We start from the raw sequence: 18,649 nt of genomic DNA, 5'->3' as shown, positions 1-18,649 counted from the left end.
CACCGGGGTAAAAGATCGGACGGGTGAGGAGGGTCAGCAGGATCCGACGAAGGACTGAACTCGCCAGGGTCGGGAAAGGAACGAAGCGGTAGGGGTCGGATCTCAGGGGTCGGGACTGGCGGAAGACTGAGCACTTAGGTGCGGTCAACAGAGCAACTGACTGAGGTTAAGGGCTGAGATCAAACCTAACCGGGAAAGATTAGGGGTCGGTCGTTACACTTACACTAGTCTGGAGGAGAAGGTTGATGAAGGCATGTGTACGAGCGATGACCAAGGCCAGGGCAGGGAAACATCTTGTCCTCGACCGGTAGTTAGCCGCACGGTGACATGGAGAGAAGCAATTGAAGCACTTTCTCCTCAGGTCCGCCGGGACCGGCCTTCAGGGACGCTCCGGACGTTTGCTTGTCTGACGATCCCGACACCTCACCTTCATCTAGCCGCCGACTTCTGGAATATGCACCACGCGTCTTGTGGTGCGCGGCATGCAAGATGATACGAGGTGCCACCCGCGGAGCATCGCCTGAGGCTGCAGCCGAGGCCATCTGGTGTGACGCGACACAGAAGGCCTGCGAGGCCACTGCTAGGGGTTGCGCCCGCAAGGAGAATGTCCTGGAACGAGGGGAGGAAGTAGATGCCAGACTCGCCGGACGTTAGGGAGCTGTCAGTCCAGCTCTGGGTCTTGGAGCAACCCCACAGTGACGTAGGTAGGGGTGAGAAGGGACTTTACCGGCGCCGGGGGAGAAGAAGAAGTCGCGCAGGAGGAGAGCACGGCCGTGGGGTTGGTCACCCGAGCCCGGAGTAGGCGATAGCGTGAGGCTGGTGGGGGAGGGCGCTGGGAAGGGGTGAGGGGAAGGGGCAGGGGAGGGGGGAGAGGACGCGAGCCATCCTCACCGATCCATCAAGCAATGACTATTCTATACTATGTCACCATGCTACACGATGATTTGCCAACAGCCCAACATCATCGTCACTCTCATCACTAGCACGAGTTGGACATGCGCCGAGAAATATGTATTATCGCTGACACTCGGGGCCCACCAAACTGAAAGGCACGCACGCCGGGATCGCCAGCCATAGATCGGATCGCAGTTCAGACAGCCGCGCAGTGTGTGTGTGTGTGTCTCGTTGTGCCCGCCTCGAATCGGTCGACGGCGACGGCGCCAGGCGAGATGGAGGCGGCGGCGGCGGGCGGAGGCGGCGGGAGGTGGTGCGTGGTGACTGGTGGCCGCGGGTTCGCGGCCAGGCACCTGGTGACGATGCTCCTCCGCTCCGGCGAGTGGCGGGTGCGCGTGGCCGACCTGGCCCCCGCCATCACGCTCGACCGCGACGAAGAGGAAGGGTTCCTGGGCGCCGCGTTCCGCGAGGGCCAGGCCGCCTACGCCTCCGCGGACCTCCGCGACAAGGCCCAGGTCGCCAGAGGTGCGTGTGATCTCCCATTTCCCCTCTTCCCAGATCGTTAGCCAGAGTAGGATCTGAAGGCGATGTGGTTGCGGTGTGATTTCGAATTCCGATTCTCGTGGTTGTGGGAACCGGAGATCCCTCCTATCCGAGAACTATCAGCTCGTGGGGGCTGCTTAAGATATCAGGTGAACTGGGTGGCACGGGGACCGCATGGTTCAGTTCGCAATAGTTCTGTGTGCCCAATACCATCTTCATTTAATGTGATAAGTACTTCCGTATGATTTGAGTAACTTCAGAAAACTGCCTAGGTACATACTTACATTGTTAGATAGAACTAAATGGTGTTGATCCTACGGTTGTGGAATTTTCTGTTAGCTTCAGATTGTATATATCACTAGATATGAGGTCTGATTGGTTGTAGTGGGCTAGTGCTCATTTCTTCTCAGATATTGCCCCCCTACCTACCCACATTGGTCCTGTCAAACTAATCAGTTGTTCCATAGAGGTACACCTTTGTGATATGGATGTAAGTGGTGACACAAAACCATGAACCAATTTCAAACATTTCAGCTCGAACATGGTATTTCATAGTCGTTGATTCTGGATCCTAGTTAACCTTATCGGGTGGAATATACTAATGTGAGAAGCATTAAGTTGATTTTATGCAGTGTACCAATGGCACATGTCTTGCTGCTAGTGAGGATAAGTTTTGAACCAGTTAATTAATGTCCCTCACTAGGTCGATATGATAATGAAGCATGCAAGTAAACCAGTTAGTTAATGTCCCTCATTTTTGTCAGCCTTTTCACTTTCAGATGTCTTGCTGTTAGTTGTTTTTTGTCTTGGCAGTTCTCAAGTTTGTTTATTTTGGCAACATAGTAAACCACATGATGCCATCCTGAGTTGTTCTACTCTAACTACTTGTTGGTTCTGAGCTAGTCTAATTTAAGTATCAGTTGGTTCTAATGTGCAGAAGTTCTGATATATGTTAATCAATTAGTTATTTTTTGAGTGCAGCCTTTAATTTTTGTGTGCGGACTTTTTTCTTATGTACATCACCTATGTTCTCTGTCTGCAGCTTTTGAAGGGGCCGAAGTAGTTTTCCATATGGCTGCTCCAGATTCATCCATCAACAGCTTCCAGCTTCATTACTCAGTCAACGTCGAGGGTTGGTACTGCTAACTAGCCAGCTTTAGTTACTAGGCTGTGTTTAGTTTGGGACCGAAGTATGCCTAAGCTAGCCACGCCAAAATTTGGCACCTACGACCAAATTTTGTGACCATTTGGCTGGGCTCCAAATTTTGGTTTGATATCCTCTCTTTGGCCACCTTACTTCATTTTGGTGGCTAAAGTCATGGGCTTATGGCCACCAATTTGGTGACCAAATTTTAGCTTGGCTAGTGGGTGGCAATTTAAGTTGTAAACCAAACACACACCCTACTTCATATTTGCTCACAAAGATTAGTTTTGTTAATGAGATGGCACCAAAGCAATCCATGTTTTTTATTGCTGCTATATATCAGTAAGAATGAAAGAATTCTTTTGTAAACTTTGTTTATGTAATGATTTGTATTAAACATTGCACAGGAACAAAGAATGTTATTGATGCTTGTATCCGTTGCAAAGTGAAGAGACTAATCTACACTAGTTCACCAAGTGTCGTATTTGATGGAGTTCATGGAATTTTTAATGCAGATGAATCAATGCCTTACCCAGATAAGGTCTGTTTCATATGGATTTCATTATTTTGATTTGTTGCTGGCTCGTGCTTATTTGCATCATTCCTGACATGATGTTTTCTTACTCCAGTTTAATGATTCATATTCAGAAACGAAGGCAGATGCAGAAAAACTGGTGATGAGGGCTAATGGTAGGGAAGGGCTTCTTACTTGCTGTATACGCCCCAGTAGCATTTTTGGCCCTGGTGATAAGCTACTGGTTCCATCTTTGGTTGCTGCTGCAAGGGCAGGGAAGTCCAAAGTAAGAACAGATACTTATCTGAGTATGCTAAATTCAGCAACTATTGATGACTGCATGTACATATTGACAACTGTCATAGGTAGATTCAGAATATCATTTGTTTAAATAGTTACCCAAAATCATATGAAACAAAATAACTTTATATGTGGTGACCTACATTTTTAACCCTTGTTTATATTTCAGAGAAGCTTCTATGAAACTGTTTTTTTGTTTTTGATATACTTCCTATATAAACATGATCTGCTTCCTGTGCAGTACATTATTGGTGATGGGAACAATTACTATGATTTCACCTATGTGGAAAATGTGGCATATGGCCATGTTTGTGCAGAGAAAACTCTGTCATCTGAAGATGGTGCCAAGATAGCTGCTGGAAAAGTAAAAACACTTAACTTATAACTTCTTGGAAATTAGGATCTTGCAGCATCTTACTTTTAAGATCCATTGATCCTATTTTATATTTCTTTTGCAGACCTATTTTATTACAAACATGGAGCCTATCAAATTCTGGGAGTTTATGTCATTGATTTTGGAAGGTCTTGGATATGAAAGGTATTCATGTTTCCAGTAAATATTATCTTCCATTTGGTTAAATTTATGCTAAATGAAACATTGTGGAACGTCAAGAACGTGTGTTGTTTGAGCAGAATGTATCTTAATATTTAGGTTGTTCCTTCAAAATGGCTTCATGTAGAGTAATTATATTTAGACATTTATTAGTACCAGCCAAATCTATGATAAGTAATTTATTAAAAAAAATCTATGATAAGTAACTTTCCACATGACTAGAGAGCTCATGTGACCTTATCTCAAAGGCTCAAATTGTGGTGTTTGATAATGATATATCATGTCTCATTTTCACTGAATTGTTCCTGTAGGTTTTGATATGATTATGCTGTAATCTTTATTTGAGTTTCAAGCTAGGCTTATTTGATTGCTAACTTTTGAGTATATCAAGTTGATCGCTTTCATTCCTAGATTAAAATGGAGCATGATTTTTTGAATTCTGGAAAAATTAAGACATGGTGCGATAAACCATTTTGTCTAAGCTGTTGCTCATTTTTAGATTGCTTGGTATCCTGATGACATTGCTACTGAAGTCAGCTTAGCTGTTACTGATCTTGGATGTTTACCTGCTACACTTTCTATTACTGTGCCCTTCCATGTTACATATTAAAGATTACAACCTATGAAAAAGATTTTAATGATGAGGAGTCCAGAACTCCAGATGTGTTTCATGTCTGTATGAGCAGTTCAGTAATACGTGTACTAATGTGTTAGAACTTTATTGCAGGCCTTCAGTAAAAATACCTGTCTCTGTTATGATGCCAGTGGCTCATGTTGTAGAATGGACTTACAAGAAATTTGCCAAGTATGGAATGAAAGTTCCACAGCTGACCCCTTCAAGGATCAGGCTGCTCTCATGTAACAGGACATTCAGCTGCTCAAGAGCAAAGGACCAGCTTGGTTATGAACCCCTTGTGTCCCTTAAGGTGTTTATCTATATCCTTCAGCTTTCTGAGTGGTCTTTCTAGGCATGATGTTTTTTTGTGTTGATGGGGTTGGGCCAATTATTTCATACGGCATATGCTTCCAGTACGTTGCCCACTTCGCAATAACTAATTGATCACTATTTTTAAAATTCAGGATGGACTGAAGAGAACAGTAGAATCATACCCCCATCTACAAGCTCAGAATCAGAGGAGCATATCGAAGGCCTCAATTTTCCTTGGGAATGGAAATCGTATGAATTGCTCTGTCCACCCAACCCCACCCACCCACCCTGTATATTTATAGCAATTTTGTTTGTAGTGCTTACCAATTTATCTATCGATATGCAGTAGCAAAAACAGTACTTTGGGAAGATACGAAGCAAACGGTGACAGTGCTACTACTATTGGCTGTTATCTACTACCACTTATTTACATGTGGTTACACCTTCATCACAGCTATGGCAAAGCTTTTGTCACTGACTGCACTCTTCTTATTCATTCATGGCATGCTACCAACTAATGTGTATGGTCCTTTATTATCCTTTTTCTTTTGTTGAATTACCAGCTATCAAATGGTTAACCACCATTTTGGTTGTTCGCATAGCACTTTATTGACTGCTCCAATTAACTGTATTGGATAAATTACTTTGCAGGTTTGGCCACAAGATTGAGAAACTTGAGGCCTCAAATTTTCACATCACGCAGGTGGAAGCCCATCATGTAGCCCATTCCATCAGCTCGTCATGGAACTCTTTAGTCGCTGCGCTAAGATCTCTTTGCAGAGGAAATGACTGGCCACTGTTTTTCAAGGCATGTTAACTGCTGCTTATGTCTGATACTTGTACATTCAAATTAGAGTTCTTCAGTAGATGCTTGACAGTTCACATTCTAAATCTCGCTTGAGGCATAGTGATTCTTTTCATGCTTTTCTGTTAAAATGTCATTGCCGTTCCTTTTGTTTGTGCCAGGTTGCATTATCTCTACTAGTTGTCAGCATCCTTAGTTCCATGTCGTCGCAGGCTGCATTCAAAATAGGTAATGGAAAATCGTCACACTTCCCTTAAGTCCTACAATACAAGCAGCATGAAACGCTACTGATGGCGTTATGATTTTCCCATGTCAACAACAGGTACTGCTCTGGTTTTCACAGGCTTCAAAGCATATGAGAAATGGGAGGACACCATCGACAGCATGGCGGGCGACGCTTGCTCTATTCTTCTGCACTTTGGTTCTACCAAGAAATCTTCTAGCGAGAAACAAATGTAGATGTGGAGCTTGCAGACGATCAGTTGCATCATTTAGTGATATTATCTTCAGTTCAGCCGTTTCTTGCCTTCATACACCCGAAGTCTCTCTCTGTATTCTTTTATTGACCTAGCATAATTGCGTCGCGGCTCATATGGAAGTTTTTAGACTCTTTTCCTTTAGGGAGCTGTCTAGTTGGTGTATGGTATGAAATTGTACGCCTTTTGCCCTTCAGAGAGGTTCTCTTCTCATTTTATATTGCTTGACAGATGAATTCATCTTGCAATAAGTTCACCGAATGGGTGCGCTTGAAGCTCGTTGATTCGTTGCAATTCTCGAGGTCCCCAGCAAAAGTTGCGTCTGATAAATGGTAAACCAATCTGGCATCATTCAATCCTGATCTGTCGAAATTCTTCACATTAGTGCCTTAACCCCCAAATTAACAAAATTATTTTTGAATTTTCAAATTAACACACGAGCCCGACGTATTTTTTGAAATTCTCGCTTGCAAGTTTGAACCATCCAGCCATCGTTGCACGTGGTGATTTCGCCATACACGTCGCGCTCGCGCTCAGCGATCCACGTGTTGCCCGAGACGCGCGGTACGTGGCATTTGCGAGGCTTCATCGGCGACCAGATCGCCACCGTCCGCGCCCGCACCCGGCCCATGCCCAACGCACGACGGACGACCCTTGCTTGCTCCTTCCTCGCCCCAGTCAGTCGCACCCCACGCTCCGATTCGAGGCGCCGCCCTCGCCCTTCCGCCAAGCCCAAGCACCTCCCTCCCTCCCCACCGCAATGGCCTCCTCCCTCGCCGCGCGCCGCCTCCTCTCCCGCGCCGCCGCCGCTCGCCGGCTCGCCCTCCCGGTGGCCACCGCCCCCGCGATTGCACACCGCCGTTTCTCAGCCGACGCGGGGCCGCCTCCGCCGACGCAGACGCTGCCGCCGCCTCCGCCGGAGCCCGTCGCCGAGCCGCCCAGGTCGGAGGGCGCGGGCGCCTCCTCCTCCACCACCGCCGGTGCCGGAGGGGCCCACAGGTCGTCGCCGGGAGCCGCGGCTGGGGCGCGGCGCCAGGGCGGTGCGGGCTACGAGGAGGAGCAGGAGAAGGTCCTCCGCGCGTCGCTGCTCCACGTGGTTGCGATTCGAACCCTCCTCCCCAAATCAGCTTCCATTTTCGCACGTCTGTGTTATTTGAGAGAGATTTGTTGGTCTTGTATGCTGTAGCCGCGCATGGGGTGGAGCGAGTCGGCCATGGTCGCAGGGGCCAGGGACGTCGGCATTTCACCGGCCATCGTCGGTGCCTTCCCAAGGAAGGAGGCCGCCCTTGTTGAGGTATCATTGCTTATCAATCAGATGCTTTGCGTTGCGAGCATGTTGATTCTACGAGGTGCCCAATAAATCTCCCTAAGAATAGAATATTTTGGTGGTGCTACATACTTGCATTGAATCAGTGATATAGCTATGGTGCTAAGCACACTTGTTCTGTTGGGTTCGAAGTTAACATGACCATTCTTGTTATTACTGGTAATGAATATTGTTGTGTTTGTGCACTCATGACGAATGATCATCTCAATCATACATGCTACCACACTTGTTCTATGCTTTGTGCTTGCATTTTGTAATACCTGCATCAGTACACATGCACGCTTGACAAAGTTTGTATTTGATTAGCTGCATGTGTGCTCAGTATGGTTATAATCCTTATGTTTCTATAAGATTGTCCAAATTTATTTATTTTGTTATTATGTATCCTGTGCTTGCATAAATATTTTCGTTATTATGTATTTGATTTAGCTGCATGTGTGCTCAGTAAGGCTTCATCAACTGAGAAAGCATGAGTAATGACCCTCCTAGTTAGGGAGGGTAGCACGCTGTCTAGATTTGGTTCCATCTGTTGAAATCATGGATTCATTAGACATTCATGCTACTCTGTTGTGTTAATATTCACACTTGTCCCACGAAATTTAGCATGTTTTGCCCCCCACCTGCCTCCAAACATCTGTAGGCTGTTATTTCCGGTATGCATTAGGATCTGTGACATTATGTTTGAAGAACTCAGTCCTTAGCTGTGCAATCTCTCTGTCAATTGTATGAGCAATTATTTATCTAGATCTTGTAGCCTCAAAAAAGGTGTGATAGATCTTGCTGAAGCTTTATGGAAGCTGTGGACTGATGCTTGTTTTCTTTAACTGCATTGTATTAGTAATTCGTTTTTAGTCATTTGCTAAAAATAGTGCAAATGTTTTATATGGACATGTTGGTGAGTTTTTTAGTCATCTTAGCATTTGGGAAGTTACTTTGAGATGTTAGCTAATGATCATTGAACCATTATCCAATACTCAGTGGTCACATTGAAATGCAGCGACCATGCACAAATATATGCAGATATGCTGTTAGTGGCCGTACTTCTATGTTCCAGCATTCTCTTATTGTCTGGTTGTGCTACTTCCAATATCGCTTCACATACGAAATAGTACATTTGCTGCAACCAGCTAAGATAATATATGGGTGGGTGGGTATTTGGGTTTGTTGTGGGTGGGGGGGGGGGGTGTTGATGGTGAGCATCCCTATGGTAGTACGACAAACTGATATAATGGTCGTATATTGTACCTCGATAACACTGCTGCCTGTGTTGTCCGCAATCGTTCCGTCTCAGCTATACAGGGAGCTCACACTTCCTGTCAGTCGTGACAACGTCCTTGATGCTTTATCTGTTGCCAATACTTTTCACACGATTTTTGGTTACTGTATTATACTCAAGTTACCCATAGCTGACAAACACCTTGCAGGTGTTACTTGGTTGATTTCAGTTGTCTTGAAGGGGGAGATAGTAGGAAACAAAGAGAGGGAAGAAAGCCGTAGAGTGAGGAATAAGAAAATATAAATGAGAAGTGAAAACGGAAAAGCTCCATTTAGTTGGATGGCAGATCATGGTGGGATGTGCTAAGTTTACAAGTTCTAAAACTTTGAAGGTTGAATTATTGTAAAAAGTGTTGGCCCAAATGGATCACTTCCTCATTAACCCCTAAGGCAATAGCCCAGTTTTGGTACACATATAGGCTGCCAACCAAGTGGTAGCTTGGTGGCTAAGCAAAGGGGTAAAATAGGAATAAAAACTAATAGAGCTACTAGACTTAACTAACAATCTCCCCCTAAGTCTAGCAGCTTTTACATAGAAAAGAAAGAATAATTGGTGATAAGGTGCACGTAGGCACGAACGACCCACGGATACTAGTGCTCACAGGCACTAAGTGCATACAGGCACTACTAATATATTATTCTATCACCATAAGGACTTAACCCTTGGAACTTGACTCTTCCTAAGTGTTGATGTGGTTGCCTTGATGCTCCCTTCCTCAGCGAACTTGAGCGGACTTGCTTTCCGGCATCCATCTGCCTCATGTCCCTCAGCCTCAGCGAAGGCGCGAGACTCACCGTCGTCGCGCGTCAGGTGAAGCACGGCGCCGGTCCCGTCCCGTCCCAGCACCGGCTGGTCGCCGAGAATGTCCGCCATGGTACGGTACCGTAGTGGCTCGACATGGTCCTCGTCGTGAGAGAGCGGAGTGGCAAAACTCATCGAGCAGTCTAGTGAAGAGCTCGTCGTAGTCGGTGGAAACCCGGGGACTGGGGTAGGCACGCTTGGCGAAGAAGAGCTGCCCGCTCCCCCAGCTCCTTCGAAGTGAACGTAGTAGCAGTACGTCGAAGTCGAGCCACCGTCCTCGGCGGCGTCGATCCCAGATGCGGAGCACTCCGTTGTCAATCTCCACACGCGACCCGTTCTCATCCAGCTGCCCGAGGTTGATGATCAAGTTCCTCAGTGCGGGAATGTAGTAGACACTGGTGAGGAGCCAGTGCTCGCTAGTCTTGGCGACGAGGATGACAGAGCTGACGCCCTTGATCTCCACGGCCAAAGAGTTGCCGAACTTGACGGAGTTACGCACATCGACGTTCAAGTCGGAGAAGAACTCCCAACGCCCGGTCATGTGGTGTGTGACACCACTATCCAAGAACCAGCCATCAATCTTGTTGTCGCTGGTACCATCACTGAGAAAGATGTGTGCGCGCGGCTCGTCAAGGTGGAGGAGAGCCGTCGCTGCCGGTGCCGCGGGAAGAAGCTCGATGGTCCCGTGAACCAGGAACAGAGCTGGCTCCTCCTCCTCCACAGCCTGCGCAACGTGGGCCTTGCTGCGGCTCGGCTGGCGGCACTCCCTAGCCCAGTGGCCAGTCGTGCCACAGTTGTAGCAGGTGTTGTCTCGAGCGGCCTCGCGCTCACCGGCGGCACCGCCCTAGGCGCCTCCTTACGCCCCGGATGCCTTGCGCTGCTTGCCGCGCTTGCGGCCGCCTGTCGAGGAAGAAGACTCCTTCCGCTCCTTCTGGCGGGTGAGCCACCTCTCCTCGGTGAGGTGGAGCTGACCAGCGAAGATGATCTCCCTGCCAAAAGAAGGCTCGTTGCGGTCGTCAAACGCCTTGAGTCGCCTTGTCAGCTCCTCGATCGACAACGCCGAGAGGTCGAGCAGCGTCTCGATGGAGATAGCTAGCTGCGAGTACTTTGGGACGACGCGCAGGAACTTCGCCACGACTTTCTCTTCGTTGATCTCGTCGTCGCCGTACCTCTCCAGCCGTTGCATCAGGCTGGAGAGGCGGAGGGCGAAGTTGTCGACGTCTTCGCCCGACTTGAAAGCCAGACGATCCCACTCCTGCTCAAGCTTCTGCAGAGTGGACTTGCGGGCAAGGTCGCTGCCAACTCGGGCCGCAGCGATAGCATTCCAAGCGGCCTTGGCAGTCCTTTTCCCCGAGACGTTCGCCACCATCTCCATTAGGACCACGGCGAGCGACGCCTCGAGCGCTCGCCGGTCCTCGTGGCTGTCGACGTCGCCGTACCGGACTGCGTCCCACATCTCCCGCACCTGGAGCTTCACCTTCATCACCGAGGACCACTTCATGTAGTTGGTCTTCGTCAACATCGGCCACTGCGTGCTGCTAACAGACTCCCGGATAATGGTCTTCACGACCCTCGGGGGTCGGTGCTTGGAGTCGAGGTCGTAGTCGGAGTCGAGGTCGAAGTCGAGGCTGGACTCGTGGACAGAGCTCCTCCTGCTCCGAGGACGCCCGTCGTCCGCGCCTCGACGTAGACTCTGTTCCCACCGGTCCACCCCCGCGTTCTGCTGCCGATCCGCCTCCTCAGCTCCATATCGTCACGACGCGCCAGATGGCGCGTCGCCTCCGCCTCCAGACACCGCTGCTGCCTGTGCCTCCTCCATGGCTAGGCGGGCAGCCTCGGCTGCATGCACGGCGGCTATGGAGGCTGCGGCGGCGCGTGCTGCCCAAGCTGCAGCCGCCTCTCTCGCCTTGGCGTCGCGCAACGCCGCCGCGTGTCGCCGGTCCTCTCGCCTCGCGTCCTCACGTGCCGCAACCGCACGCTGTGCCTGGCGCCGCTCCGCTGCTGCCTCCTCCTCAGCCTCAATGCGTCGCTCCTTCTCCCGGCGCGTGGCGCGCCGCACCGCCGCCGCCTCCTCACGCCGCTCCTCCTCCTCGACCGCCGTCCTACGGCGCCGCGCACTGCTCGTGGCCGAGCGATGGGAGGAGGTACGGGAGGAGCCCTTGGAGTTGGTCGGGAGTACTGGCACCACGCCGGCCAGCGGTGGCACGCCGACCACTTGAGCCACGGCCGGTGCTCTCTTGGAGCTAGCCAGGGGAAGTTGAAGGAGATCCGGTCGGGTAAGAAGGTTGAGGGAGAAGTCACGAGTTGCTCTGCGTCGCTACTCCTGGCTACCGCGCGCCGCCGCTCCTGGCCGCCCGCGCGCTGCTGCTTCTTGCCGCACGTGCCGTGCCTGCGCGCCACTGCCCTCCAGACCTGGCGCGCCGCCGCCCGCGTCCGCCGAGCCCAGCCGCCGCTGCCGCACGAATCACGCAGCCGCCCGTGGCCTGCCGGCCCGCGCCTGAGCCAAGAAGCACCTCCCGCGCGTAGCCGCCCGTGTGCCTCGCACGCGGCGGCGCCACTACCGCCGCCCGCAGGTCAACGCCCAGCCGCCCGCGGGGCCACCGCTGCTGGATCCGTGCGCGGAGAGGGTGGGGGAGGTCCGCCAGCCGCCGGATCTGGGCCGGGAAGGTGAGCGCTGCTGCTGCTGGGGTGGGCCCACGCCAAGCGTGCTAGGGTTTCGGGTTGAGGCTGGAGCACGGGAGAGGAGAGGGGGATGAGAAAGATGGGGTCCGATACCAATTGTTGGCCCAAATGGATCACTTTCTCATTAACCCCTAAGGCAATAGCCCAGTTTTGGTACATATATAGTCTGCCAACCAAGTGGTAGCTTGGTGGCTAAGCAAAGGGGTAAAATAGGAATAAAAACTAATAGAGCTACTAGACTTAACTAACAATCTATTGTTGGCCCAAATGGATCACTTTCTCATTAACCCCTAAGGCAATAGCCCAGTTTTGGTAGATATATAGGCTGCCAACCAAGTGGTAGCTTGGTGGCTAAGCAAAGGGGTAAAATAGGAATAAAAACTAATAGAGCTACTAGACTTAACTAACAAAAAGAAGGTGTTGCCGTGTTGGTAAACTTTGAGGTCCTCTTGTTTGTGATGGCGGTTAATTTTGAATCACACAAAAAACTCAACCTCCTCTAGTCAGTTCAATCATTACATTTATTCAAAAAGAAAAATCCTTGCTTTTGTGGCTCTCTTTAGATGATTCCTTGCTGTTGCATTATACAGAGTGCCCCATTTTAAGAATTTGAGCGGATGTTATTCCACCATTGTTCTAAACTTCTAATACATCTTCCAAGATTCTGTAACAGCTTGACCTCTAACATGAAACTTTGCTGAATGATCACAGAATTGAAATAACGGTGCCTGATATGATTGCAGGAATAAGCTTCAGTTTATTTATAATCTGCCTAAATAATTGGATATTCCAAAGTTCACATGAAGCAATAGCATTGCAGCACATGATCTAACTTTTGTTTTTAGAAAGTTCTGGAAAGCCTGAAGCCACTTTTGTTTTTCTCTGTTAGAATGTGCCTGTGCTGATTATCTTTTCCTATTTCTGTGTAGTTTTTCATGGATGACTGCCTTCAACAACTGATGGATCGCATTGATGCTGGAGAAGGAGAACAGTTGAAGAACTTGATACTGAGTGAGAGGCTCTCAAAACTTGTTCGGATGAGGCTGGAAATGCAGGCACCTTATATATCAAAGTGGCCTCAAGCACTGAGTATCCAGGTGTGCCATAGTCGACTTTGTTTGGGCTTTTGAGTTTAGTTCAGTCGCATTGCTATAATACCAGCTATATCCTGTTTGACAGTCTCAACCAGCAAATGTCTCAACAAGCTTGAAGCAGCGAGCTGTCCTAGTTGATGAGATCTGGCATGCTGCTGGAGATGTTGGATCAGATATTGATTGGTATGTGAAGCGTACTGTGCTTGGTGGTATATACTCAACCTCTGAGGTGTATATGCTGACTGACAATTCTCCAGGTTTGCACTTCTCCAGAACACCATTGGTTTCCAAGCCTCGTTTATTGCTAGTGATTTCAGTAATTTTACCTCTGGCAGCAATTTGACAGCAAGCATGATATGAAAATTTAAAAAAAAATGTTTCTGATACACTAGTTGAACTGCATGCGGTTCAGAATGGAGATATGTAGGGGTTCTTTTTCTAAATATGCCAGGGTGAACTGTGTTTGTTACTTGCAGTTTATAAGCTATAACTTTTCAAACTTCAATTCTTTGGTTACATAGCCTTTTATCTTCCCAAAGTTATTTAGAAATACATGACAGAAGCAGAACACTTACGTGGGATTCCACGGAACCATGTGCCTTCTTTTTTTTTTGCTTTTTTGTTTTTGCTTTCATGGTACAACTAAAACATAGAAAGAAGCAGTCCAAAGAATGCGTTCCACTCAAGTACTGATCTTCCAGCTTTAGTCTTGAGAAAGCACATCATACGATTAATGATAAGGGTCATTGTCTCGTTTTTGTTGGTGTTGAACACATTCAAGTAAATAGCTTCCACAATCTGCTCCATTCTGAATAGAAGTTCTATGGGATTCTGGATTGTCTAAACTGTCCTGGTGTTTGTATGATTAAGTGCTAGTGCTTGCATGATTGATGGATCGTTCCCACTTGTGGCACTTGGCAGAGTTTCGTGATACATGGACGTTTGTGAACCGCCGTATCAAGGATGCTCTTGATCTTCAGAAAACCTTCCAAGAGGTAGGAGACTCTGCACCCAAATTTCATCATCACATGAGCTGCCTGCCATTACCTCCTTGCTATCAAGTATTGACCTGTTGAATTGAAACGATTTCTTCCCAGGCCGCGTACCTTGCTGAAGCCATAGGAGCAGGCATGGGCGGTACCGTGCAGGGCGTCCTGAACCGAGTCTTCCAGAACCGAGGCTCATGAACTAGGACTAGTTCTACAGGCTGCATCGAATACTCTTCATTTCTCAATGTGTCTCCGATCCACCAGCGCCTTTTTTTTTTAGCAGTTGGCATGATGTTTAATAAAGCGAATTGTGCTTTGGTTCCATGATCACGTTAGGGTCTGGTGACATTGTATATAGGTTAGCAGTGTCACATCGGATCCTAATTAGGAGGATTAAACATGAGCTAATTATAAAACTAATTGTAGAATGATGAATTTTTTAAGCCTAATTAATCTGTCATTAGCAAATGATTACTGTAGCACTATATTGATAAATCATGACAAATCATGGACTAATTAGGCTCAATAGATTTGTCTCGCGAATTAGACGTCATTTGTGCAATTAATTTTGTAATTAGTTTATGTTTAATACTCATAATTAGTATCAAACATCCGATGTGACAGATGCTAAACTTTAATCGGGTGTATCCAGACATTCCGTAGTTCGGGAGGTCTATTTTAAATGGACTCTGCCAGGTTGGTAGGCATTATTTTGGTCCACATACATGCGTGCAAAGGCGTGGGATCATTCGGTTTGAGGCTAGCTTCATTGTTAATTAGCGCCGCGTGAGGACACGCTTGACCATGCACGATCTGGCTTCGCTAGAGACGTTTCTGGTCTAGAGGAAAACTGTGCTTGAAGGTTCCAGTATGCTGATGGGGCATAGCATAGATAGGTTCAAGGTTGTTTGCGGCCTTGTTTAGTTAGGGAATTTGGGAGGTGCCAAATTGCACTGTAGCACACTGTAGCGTTTCGTTTGTATTTGTGAATTATTGTCCAAATATTGACTAATTAGGCTCAAAAGATTCGTCTCGCAAAGTACAACAAAACTGTGCAATTAGTTTTTAATTTCATCTACATTTAGTACTCCATGCATGTACCGCAAGTTTGATGTGATGGGGAATCTTCTTTTTGCATAGTGTCAAAGTTGGGAGTTGGGAGTAACTAAACATGGCCTGCATGACGTTGGTGCGGCTTGCATCAGAAACTCGTGTCAGCACAGACGACAATTTTTATTAGCAGCATAAAACCGTTGGGTGGGCCAATAATTTAGTGACGGGCACGAAATAACGACAAGAACAGGAGCCATGGACGACGACGGCGATGGGATGGATGGATGGGCGTGGCAGAACAAGATGAAGCTGCCCCTGCGATTGGCTTGCTCATGAAGGAAAACAGCCAATGTGAACGCAAAGAAAAGAAATGCTTATGCAGTTGGCGAGTAGGAGAGATGCACGCGTTTGTTTCTTTCGTTGTTTTGTTTATTTTACTACATACGTGCTGATGATAAAGCAGCGAGCGAAGACTTGAGTTGACGCCGATCTGCGATTAATCCAGCAAACTATACTTAATAATAAGTATACATATGTGCAGGGATCTCGATCGCACAATAATAATAGTACTGTCAGCATCGTATCGTCCTCGACCATCAACCAATGACTAATGCTAGCAATAACGAGCTTTCTTCCTCTCAAAAAAGAAATGATAACGAGTTTTCTTGTAAATTTTTCCCTTTTTTAACAATATGACTAGTAAATTTGTAATTTTTTTACCCGCAAAAAAACCATTTTTTACCCAAAAAAGAGCTCTTTTACAACCGTCTAAAAGTACCGATTAATTGGTACTTATGGGTACTATTTCTTTTATTTCCACCGTCCGATTTGAAAAAATAATTAAAAAATAAGTTTAAGGATTATTTTTTACTTTCTCACCAATTTGTACTCACTTGGTATCCTTAGGTACTACTTTTATTTCCACCATTAGATTTCTCAGGGTGGACAGCTCTCATTTTTTCTAACTATTCTAAAATTTCTCAAAAAAATATTCCTTTTGAAAAAAAGGTTAAACATGTTAATAATATCACTAGAGTATGATTGATTCCTCCATGCTTGGAAAGATCTAGATCATACAGCTTTACATCAAGGCTTTCGCCTTTTCACGAAGGCTTGCTACTTTGCTAGCTTACCTTGGCATTGACTAGCCCTAACTTTTATATATTGGGTCAATATTTAGATTGCGCCTTAGCGATGACACGTGATGTCATTGTCGCTTTTCACGTCAGGCAGACCCATTTGCTCGTACGGTGATGACTAGGACACGCCTAAGCGATTGATCAAAAACTAAGGCCATGTTTAGTTCCTCAAAACTTCCAACTTTGACACTGTACATAAATAAGATTCCCCGTCACATCAAACTTGCGGTACATGCATGAAGTACTAAATGTAGACGAAATCAAAAACTAATTGCACAGTTTTGTTGCACTTTGCGAGACGAATCTTTTGAGCCTAATTAATCAATATTTAGATAATAATTCACAAATACAAACGAAATGCTACAGTGTGCTACAATACTATACCAGTAATTTTGCACCTCCAAACTTTAGGCAACTAAACAAGGTCTAAACTAGTACAGTATAGTAGTAGAAAACTAGAAATCGGGTGAGATAATCAACATCTAAGTGGGAAGAACCGGAGTCGAGTTTCTTAGCACCGAAGACTTTGCTTAATGGGGGGTTAGTGGTTACCCAAACGTTATTACAATGCCATATGACTGAGCACAGTGAGTAGGAACCCTCCACTAACTTGGCTTTTGGAAAAAATAATACTGTCTTCGAAATATATTAGGACCACTATAATATCCTCTCTTTGCTGCAATAGAATTGTAAAAATCTCATAAATCTACGATACAATCAACGCACATGACTTTCAAGTTTCCAATTTATATGCTTTCATAGTATTTAACTTGCGAACTAAGTATAGCTCGACTGGAAAGATTTCTTGTGGTGGAACCTACCCACCAGGGTTCGAGTCCTCGACTCAACACTAATGCTCGTATTTTTCTGGATTTATTTCAGGATTTAATCGGCGCTATTATTTCAGTGGTAGGCGCCGTGCTCGTCAACAGCGAGGCGCGCTAGCGGTGACTTCGTCAATCTCGAGGATTTACCAGCTCAGTCTTTCGGATGTGCTCATAAGGGATGTGCTCATAGAGGTAGGGTTGCGTGTGTGTTTGTAGGAGCAAGTATACGTACGTGTCTGTGAACGTCTGCGTTTGTACTGTGTGATTCAAAAAATAGTATTTAACTTTTTAGATATATATATTTTCTCAAAATAAAGCTTCAAAATTTCCACGGAAAGACACTGTTTCTGTGACAGGAGGGAGTGTGTAGCTAAAAAGTAGTGAAATACAACAGTAAATACAACAGTTTGGTACCAGTATATGGGACGGGAGAAGCAAGATTGGTAGGATGTTCACTGTTATTCAATCTAACAAATTGTATGTCCAGTTACTTATCATGCAAGGATATATTGGGCTGCTTTGATTAGATTATCAATTTATCTCCTTTTATTTTTTTAGTGGCAAGTGCATGCGCTGTGCCAGAGTATTTCTTGGAACCAAAATATTCGTCAAAATTGCAATTAGTATATAGATAAATCGGTTCACGTGGCAGGAAAGGAAAGGAAGACGTGACAGCCATTGCCTTACCGAAACTTCCTAGAAAAAACCGCACACGACAGGTATGTCAATGCGACCGGCCATGCCATCACCACTCACCGGTTTGCATTTGTCTCTTCTACCCAAGGTCCATGGATACAAGTGTACAACTATAGCCAGCATTGTGGCCAGAGGTTAATAGTATTCCTATCCACTTAAAAGGAAATCCAGAAGATGGTGCAGGTAGCAACACTCTCTCTTAAAGCAAATATTTATTTCTTTTTAGGAAAATGAAAATAAAAGGCGACGACTCTAAGCAGAAGTAGAATGTGAATATAGGCAGAGCTATATGAAGCCAGCCTACAGGAGCACATGACTGAACTTGTTTCTTGAGTTTCACCTTTGTACAAAGTGATTCATAGTGTACGGTTTCGTGTATAAGCATGACAGCTAAATCTCATGAACCACGTGAACTCAGTTTAAAAGATGTTCGTTAAGTGTTTTTTCCATACTTTTTAGATCTCATCCATCAGATTTAAATTTAACGGGTCTTCGTACGTTCTTCTCTCCATCCTACTCTCCGCTCCCCCACCCCACCCTGCATCGTCAATTTCTCACTATGTTCTTCCCACCATATCCAACACCCGCATCCCTACCATGCTAACTCG

The 18,649-nt window shown here is 46.5% G+C and overlaps 2 protein-coding genes across 2 annotated transcripts; both read left to right on the top strand.

Moving 5' to 3' along the window:
- The first annotated feature begins 1,020 nt into the window (after positions 1-1,020).
- LOC101776881 (3beta-hydroxysteroid-dehydrogenase/decarboxylase) lies at positions 1,021-6,432 on the top strand. Its single transcript, XM_004984013.3, has 12 exons — positions 1,021-1,419; positions 2,480-2,569; positions 2,989-3,122; positions 3,211-3,381; positions 3,637-3,759; positions 3,854-3,933; positions 4,676-4,874; positions 5,029-5,125; positions 5,223-5,397; positions 5,528-5,684; positions 5,843-5,909; positions 6,004-6,432. The coding sequence occupies exons 1-12, from the start codon at positions 1,170-1,172 to the stop codon at positions 6,138-6,140; spliced, it is 1,680 nt and encodes a 559-aa protein (XP_004984070.2). The 5' UTR covers positions 1,021-1,169; the 3' UTR covers positions 6,141-6,432.
- A 354-nt stretch (positions 6,433-6,786) lies between these two features.
- Positions 6,787-14,794, top strand: LOC101776475 (ubiquinone biosynthesis protein COQ9, mitochondrial). The gene is made up of 6 exons (XM_004984011.3): positions 6,787-7,253; positions 7,344-7,451; positions 13,173-13,340; positions 13,423-13,594; positions 14,259-14,332; positions 14,435-14,794. The coding sequence occupies exons 1-6, from the start codon at positions 6,918-6,920 to the stop codon at positions 14,522-14,524; spliced, it is 948 nt and encodes a 315-aa protein (XP_004984068.1). The 5' UTR covers positions 6,787-6,917; the 3' UTR covers positions 14,525-14,794.
- Positions 14,795-18,649: the final 3,855 nt, after the last annotated feature.

This window comes from Setaria italica, chromosome IX (genome assembly GCF_000263155.2).
Source record: "Setaria italica strain Yugu1 chromosome IX, Setaria_italica_v2.0, whole genome shotgun sequence".
NCBI classification, from domain to species: Eukaryota; Viridiplantae; Streptophyta; class Magnoliopsida; order Poales; family Poaceae; genus Setaria; species Setaria italica.
Note: the sequence above shows the minus strand (reverse complement) of the source record. Positions and strands in the feature narration are given on the sequence as shown.

Bases quoted from the DNA above. Each gene is read 5' to 3' on its own strand.
- LOC101776881 (XM_004984013.3), top strand. From the start codon at position 1,170: ATGGAGGCGGCGGCGGCGGGCGGAGGCGGCGGGAGGTGGTGCGTGGTG. The intron at 3,760-3,853 runs GTAAAAACACTT...TTTCTTTTGCAG, and splicing joins CCAAGATAGCTGCTGGAAAA to ACCTATTTTATTACAAACAT. The intron at 5,126-5,222 runs GTATGAATTGCT...ATCGATATGCAG, and splicing joins TTTCCTTGGGAATGGAAATC to TAGCAAAAACAGTACTTTGG.
- LOC101776475 (XM_004984011.3), top strand. From the start codon at position 6,918: ATGGCCTCCTCCCTCGCCGCGCGCCGCCTCCTCTCCCGCGCCGCCGCC. The intron at 7,452-13,172 runs GTATCATTGCTT...ATTTCTGTGTAG, and splicing joins AGGAGGCCGCCCTTGTTGAG to TTTTTCATGGATGACTGCCT. The intron at 13,341-13,422 runs GTGTGCCATAGT...CCTGTTTGACAG, and splicing joins CTCAAGCACTGAGTATCCAG to TCTCAACCAGCAAATGTCTC.